At 40.2% G+C, this 7,200-nt stretch overlaps 1 protein-coding gene across 2 annotated transcripts in view; it reads left to right on the forward strand.

The window, feature by feature from the left end:
• The window catches only part of FAM214A (family with sequence similarity 214 member A), a 47,409-nt gene that overhangs the window by 11,981 nt on the left and 28,228 nt on the right, over positions 1 to 7,200 (forward strand). Inside the window, exon 2 of one of the 2 annotated variants that reach the window (XM_017742580.1) lies at positions 6,942 to 7,031. The exons of the other annotated variant lie outside the window; for it this stretch is intronic. Within the exon in view, the coding sequence (XP_017598069.1) occupies positions 6,942 to 7,031 (90 nt within the window). The remainder of the gene's footprint in view (positions 1 to 6,941; positions 7,032 to 7,200) is intronic. 2 annotated transcript variants of the gene reach the window in all.

Here is a 7,200-nt window from a genome sequence, read left to right on the forward strand (position 1 = left end):
TCGGAGCGATCTGCCGTTGTTGGTGGTGTTTGCCTGGGAAAGGTGATTTGGAGTCCGCCTACAGTGAAGTGTACCCAAGTTTGCCTCTCCGGTTGAGTCTGTAAACAGTTCCTTTAGAAACCCGAACCAGACATTCTTCCTTTCCTTCCGTATACTGAGCCTATGAAAGGCTGAATTTCTGTGAGTTGGGGGTTGGCTTTTTTTTTTTTTTTTTTTTTTTTCCCTTTTTTAACCTTCCCTTAAAGGAAAGTAATGGACAGCCTAAAAATTAACTCGGTTAATTCATTAGGTTGTTAGGGCAAGAGTATTAAATGTCCTGGAACAGGAGGGGAGGATTTTAAAGCCTTTAAAGTGAGACGGGTAGTGAAGTGTCAGATGTGCTAACAGTTGTAGTTAGTGTAGCCATATGTAACTGTTTGACTCTTCATTGTTGTGAGAAAAAAAACCAACCTCTTCCTCCTCCCAAAAACACCCTGAAGCTTAACTGAGTTTCTTCTGTGCCTTGTTATGTAGGTCAAGTTTCTCTCTCCTCTTTTTTTTTTTTTTTTTTTCTCTAGCAGGAGGAAACTATTACAGTATTTTGATTTCTGCTAGAAACAATGCATGAAACATTATCAGCCCTTTGCCACTACTTGTTTGTCTTGGGGCAAATGAAGCTGATGCAAATATGTCAGCTTTGGGGGCAATAAAAATATGTATTTTTAGTTAGCATCTTACTGGTTGCTCGACTATATGGTATAAAAAGCTAATTAAATAGCAGACTGAACTCAGTGCAGAACTGAGGATTAGCCATTGCTTTTTGTGCAAACTTATCTAAAAACGTGACTGTTGCTCTGACCAAGTACTTGCATATATATATATTTATATATATATTTATCCTGTGTCTAGAGCTTGTTGATATTCCTCTGAAAAGTACAAGAGCTCTAGTTTAAGTGAGCTTGCTGACATTGGATGCCCACTTCCTGACACGGGAGCAGGAGTGATTCCACTAGTAATGTACTCTTGTGTTTTGTGTGGCAATATCGGCTTTGAATCACTGAAGCATTGCTTTGTATAGTAGTAAGGAATTTTTGAGAGGACAAAGTGAAATCTCATAATTGCATATATTAAATTTTAAATATGTGAGTCTGCCATTTTGCTATGTGGAAAATTACCATATATTAGGGGAGAGGGAGGCAAACTAGATTCTTGGCTGAAATTCTGTCAAGCCTTTCAGTTTTGACCCTATTTAATGTTTTATTCTTTGGAGTACCAGAAGACTATTACAGCTTAATAACATGACTTACAGTGTGGAAACTTGTAAATAGCTGAATTGTGCTGTGTGACATAGTTCAATTCTAAAACTATCAAAAATGTTCTTTTGTTTTATTCATTCAAAATTCCATAGTAGGCTCTGGTGTCCATTTTAAAGTGTGCAGTCTTTTACAGAGTTTGAGACATCAAGCCTGTAATGTCCTCATTTATCCTCCCAAATAAAATTTTAAAACAACTTTATGGGCCTGGCCACTCTCCCAGGAATTTTTCAAATGGGAAGCATATATTGTCTCTTTTGTAACTTTTTTACTTTTGCAGGTTACTGTTTAACCACTTAGGGACAGGCGTTGTAGGTGAAGGTTAATAGCATTGGAAAAATGACCTGAGGAGCTTCATGCTGCTCCACCATCATCAATTTCATCTCTCAGAGCTCCTCGCATTTCTCAGGAAGAAGTACAGTCTCTGCCTTTGGTCTGCTAGCCTTATGCCTCTCCTTCCACCCCACCCTCTCAATAATTTGGACTGCAAATACTGAAACAAACCTGCTGGAGGTAGCCTTACTAGCTAGGAGGAGGATTTTGGGTGGTCAAACATGTTCTGACAAAGTTCCACAAGATAAATTACCCACCACTTAGATGACAATGAATGGTTTGTAACATCAAAGTTTTGGGAGATCAAGTAGCACAAAGAGAAGATGAATACAAAAAGAAACTGCCGTAGAAGAGGTCAGATGTTATGAAAATAGTTTGCTCTGGGCTTTTTGTTTTGTCTTTTTCTGTATTTCAGATAAAATAATGGAATTCTTAATCTACATTCCTCACCTGAGGACACCTCCTAACAAGTCCTGTGCTTTTTTTCCCTGTGTGCTTTTTAAATTACCCTGATAGCTAGTTCTGTTCTAGCAGCAGGGCTGCAGAAGTTCTCAGCTTGTAGGTATGACTTCTAACTGACATGTTTAATAAAGCTATAGGAATATCAGCTCCTACTTAACCTGCATACTATAATGTTTAATGTCTTGTCCATTAAAATAAAAGTATTGAATTCTTGAGTGTTGCTATCTCTTCTCCTTGTGAATGCTCTTTAAAAGCTTTATTTTTATCCGTGCATTTGCACTCTTGGGTTTGTTTCTCATTTTCTTGTTTTTCAGTTATTTTGGGGGGAAAAAAGAATTGCAGCTCAGTGGCATTAGTAGGTGCCTTGCATGTAGGCAGAAAATGTGCTTAACAGTTCTTCCCCATGACTGTATAAATAGATCTTTTATAATAATCTTCAGCTTAGTTATGCCATCAGTGTTCACGTACTTGTTGGAGCTGAACCAAGCCTCTCGAGTTGATATGGTCTGATAGTCAGAAAGCTGCTCTGGATGTGTTTCTCCAAGCCTTCACCTGTGAAGTCAGGTATTTGTAATGGAGAATTTTCCTGAACATGCTGAAAGGAAAACCTTTTCAGGCACTTCTAGACTGTTCAGTTGCATCATTCTCTTTGGAACCAGAAGTAATGACACTGGGTTCTAGTTCTGGGTCTCTAAACCATAGCATTATGTCAGATCCATCCTATGCACGTGTGGTTGTATCTACCAAGTCTCTCATCTTTGTAGTCTGAGAAGGCATCTTAGCCTGTGCTGAGCCATGTCCTGCTGCACTGAAATTGCTGGTGCATGTAACAGGCTGCTGCTCTGCTTGTCATCATGAAAGAGCGACCAGCCTGGAAAATACTGTCTTGTTCTTGGGATGTGTGAATATGAATTAGTCTTCTGATGCCCTGCAACTCTCTTTCCATATTCCACATAAGTATTTTTCAAATTTTTCTTCCACTTTATAATTTTGGAGGATCTGAGTTTTGCTGGCTGTACCTGTGAACGGAGTGCTCTTAGCATATGTTAGGGTGTTAAATGACCGAAACAAGGACTTCCTGCTTTCTGCTGAAGGCCTCTTCCTTGCTCCTAATAGTACAGGGTTTTGGTTTTTTTTTTTTGTGAAGTAGTTTTAGGAACAGTAAAAGAAACAGATACATTGTTCCCTTTTGTCACTGTACAGCCTCCCACTTCATTCTGAGGGTATGATGAGTGAGGAGCAACAAGACTGGCCTGCTTTCCTAGGATGAGATTCAGAAAGAGTCAGTATTTTTCTTTAGGTCATCCAGATTTAAATGAAGGTAGTGGAGTCAGGATAAGGTAAAATGCTTTTAACTCCAAAATTCTAAGCTTGGAAGTGTGTAACTAAGTTTTTGTTTTCTTCATGTATGCAGCAAGTAGAGAAATATATTTCAGATTCTCTCAGAGGATAAAAGGCAGTATTTACTTGTTAGCAACACATAGTTGAATCAATGCTATTCATCCTCTGAAATAAAATTACAAAGCTTTTCTTTTGCAATATCAAGAAGGTGGGATAAAGAAGATTGAGGGATGCTGTGGAACTTGGGGAAGATAATGTATAGTGGAGTATACTTAAATGGGAGGGATATAGCGTGTCTTGGACTTCAGCCACATCATCTACTGTCTGATGAAATTCTTTTCAAATTGATGTCTAACAATAAAGCTGCTGCTTCTAGAGGTTGGTGTCTGCATAAGTGTTTGCTTTTTCCTTGGTGAGAAAGGAGAATTTTGGCCAAGTTGAAGTAATGGTGGTCATCCTACCTGAAAGATAACTGAGCCCTCAGATGAATTTCCACATTAATTAGGAGATTTTCAAAAGGGCTGAAGGTGGGGAGACTTAAATAGCAAGCACCAGTGCTAACAAGCAAGACTGTTGTTAAACAGTTAATAACAGATGGCTGAACTTCTGATGCAAATGATGAGACAGAACAAGAGAAGTTCTCTGCATCCTGACCCAGCGACTCCTCACCACTGCCATGGCAACTAACACTTTTTACTCTCCAGTTTTAGCAAAGTTTATGAAACTGAAGATAACTTGTTGGTTTTATGACTTTAAAATAAATTTTAAAAGGCAAAGCAAACCAGCTGGAGAGGGAGAAAAAGTAAACTAAGAGAAAGTGGATATGAATTCCTAGAGGCCTTGGATATTCTAATTCCTATAACATCTTTCTAAAAGATGTCTGAAGTACTGTATACTTTAAAATGCCTGGCAGTTAAAACATTAGTTTAAATGCAAAAGTTTGTAATGTGAGCAGATCTCTCTGAATGTTTTCATTTAACTTCACATGAAAATTGCCTCATGCACCTTGAATAGCATTGCAAAGGGGAAAGGGAGCAGGAGGTAGGAAGCTCTATGCCTTTGACCTGGGCATGGTACAGGTGAGGAGGAGCCTGTAGTCTGTGGGGTGGATGTGACTCCTCATCTGACTCGCACGTGCAGCTGAGGTGCTGGCCTTGGGCTGTGTGAGCAGGATGCTGGAAGCACCCCAAGTGCTCTCTTACTCTTATAGCAAGGTTACTCTACGGCTCCTGTACCTACTGTAGTTAAATTCAAACCAGAAGTGTCAATATCTCTTTTTAGGCCAGGACATCTGAAGGATTGTTGTTGTAGACTATAAACTTCATGGCACTGAAAGTACTGGAGGCTGGGGTTTGATTTGGGAAGTCATGAACAAGACCTGTGTATATAACTGAATCCAGGTCACTTCTCATAAAGCATAAACAACTTGTTGTAAGTCTGTTTCATCAGTGCTGTTTAGAACTTGCAGTTTCCTCAGCTTTTGCTGTGTTTGTGAGGGACATCTATGCTTGTGGGTCTTGCACTGCAGCAGTGGCTTCTTTAGAGTGAAGGGAGTACTTCACATAGTTGTGTGCCAAGCCTCTATATTCTCACGCTGTGTTTCCTGACTGTTTAGTATTGCTGTGTTAGATGGATCAAGGACTTCTTCATCCTCCAGGTGTGTAACTCAGTCATAAGAGGACTTAAAGAGAAGGCAAGCAAATTCATGGGGTTATTGCCTGAAGATTATTATTTGTTATCTGTGATACAAATTAAGAGTCACACTTGGGTATTGTGATTTGCTGGGTATTATACAAGCATGGAACAAAAGACTATCCTCACCTCAGACCTTATGCAAGTATCAAACGCTAAATCAATGGCTTCCAACAGAGGGCTGTGAGGAAACAAAGGGATAATACTGATGGAGGCAGATAAACTGTGCTCCCACAGGCTAACAAGCCTTTATCACCGTAATGGAGAAGCTGCAAAGCAGAGTCATTTTAATCAAGTGTAGGACAACATAGGGCAGGGGAAATAGGGACTAGTGATTAAAGTAATCAGAGGCCAGTTTACTGCAGTAGTGAGTGGGTGACAGCAGGAACGGTGGTAAGCCGTGGAGGATCTTGAAAGCAAAAAAAGAATAATTTTCTTGTTATGAAAGATGATGATTTAGGAGACAAAAAACCCAGGAAGACATGGTTTCCTGTCAGGCACCAACCAGACGTACCTTACAAGGCTGGATGGTGGTGAGGCACAAGCTTGTCTGTGCCTTTCTCACACAAATTCCATGAGAAATCCTGCAGGCACTGCTGACTCTTCCCAGGGCAGGCAGATAAGGCACTGCCATCTGGTAGCTGAGGCCGGGTGGCATTCACGTGGGCTGTGCCCGGACCAGAGGTCCCCGCTGGCAGGGCGTGCTTCCAGCTTCATCACAGCTTGGACTGGGAAGGATTTATCTCTGAGAAAAATCTTTGGATTTCAGACAAGCATTTTTCCATACTCAAGAGGAAAACCAACTCGTGCTAAAAGCCGTTCTCTAAATACTGTTTCCTAGGGATTCAGCCCAGCAAGAAGGGTGTTGTAAACCCAGTTTGCATGTTTTTCTGGGGATAAAGAGGGCAGGTTGCTTGTTGTCTGGATTCCCATGCCAGATTCTGATCCTTTCAAGATCAGCCACTAATTCAGATGGTAAGAATAAAATGTTCTGTGCTAAAAATCTCTCAGATGTGTTTTTTATTAGTTCTTGAAGATAAGTGATTGCAAAAAACCAGCTGTTTACAGTAATAGCCAATGCAATCAGATATTTCTAAATGGAAACTTAAAAGTCTTTTTGACTGTACTCTTCTGTGCTATTTTGTTATCTCTTAGAAAAAATCCTCTTCCTCCAACAAAATTATGCATTGTTGTCCCTTGATAATAACAGAATTTATTTTCTTTATTGATTTCTAGTAGAAAATCTCCGTATAATGTTTTTGCTAATGGGAGGGTTGACAAATTAAGTTATGGGTATCAGGCACTTGGGTTCTGGAATGTTTGTGAACGGCTTTTGTTTTTTTTACCTGATGCTTAACTTGAGCATTCACAATAATTTATTAGATCTATTAAACCTGACAAGTGGGCAAATCCTTAATGTTGCCTGAACTCTGTTAGAAGCTGAAGTGTAGCTTTTGGCATATCTGAGCTGAATTCATCTTGGAGCAATTTTCCCTGAAAGAGAGTAATTTTGATATTTACTTTGGGCATTAATACTTTTTCTGCTGGTCCAAAACTCAGCTTTTTGTTGTTTTTTTTTTTTTCCTGCTGTTTACTTTTAATATATATTTGCAAATTGTTAAGGAGGAACTAAAGTTAGGTTTTACCTGTCTGTCTTTGCTTATGTCAGTTGGTTTTGCCCAGATAAAAAGAGGCTGTGGAGGGCCTTGAGCTTTGACTGGATAAAAATTTATTATTCTTCATGTGCTGCTCGTGTTCTCTATTTTTAGTGTAGTGTTTTGTTTTTCCTAATAATTTATTGCTCTATCCCTTGACTCACAGGTCACCCGATTTCAGAGCACGCGAGCAGGGTCTGGACCCTTTTCCCTGAGCCGATAGTTTATCTCGAGGAGCAGGATGCTGCTGCTGCTGGTGAGATTGGGCTGGAAGTGGAGGGGCGAGCCCTGTCCCTCGGTTCTCTGGAAAGTGTGTTCCAGGAATACGCAGCACAGGGTGTTGCAAAACACACGTGCAGCCAATAAGCTGGAGCCACCAGGGTCACCCCGGAGGGTGACTCGGGGTCAGCCCGGGCAGTGCGGCT

The sequence above is a fragment of the Corvus brachyrhynchos genome, unplaced genomic scaffold (genome assembly GCF_000691975.1).
Source record: "Corvus brachyrhynchos isolate BGI_N302 unplaced genomic scaffold, ASM69197v1 scaffold97, whole genome shotgun sequence".
Classification (NCBI taxonomy): Eukaryota; Metazoa; Chordata; class Aves; order Passeriformes; family Corvidae; genus Corvus; species Corvus brachyrhynchos.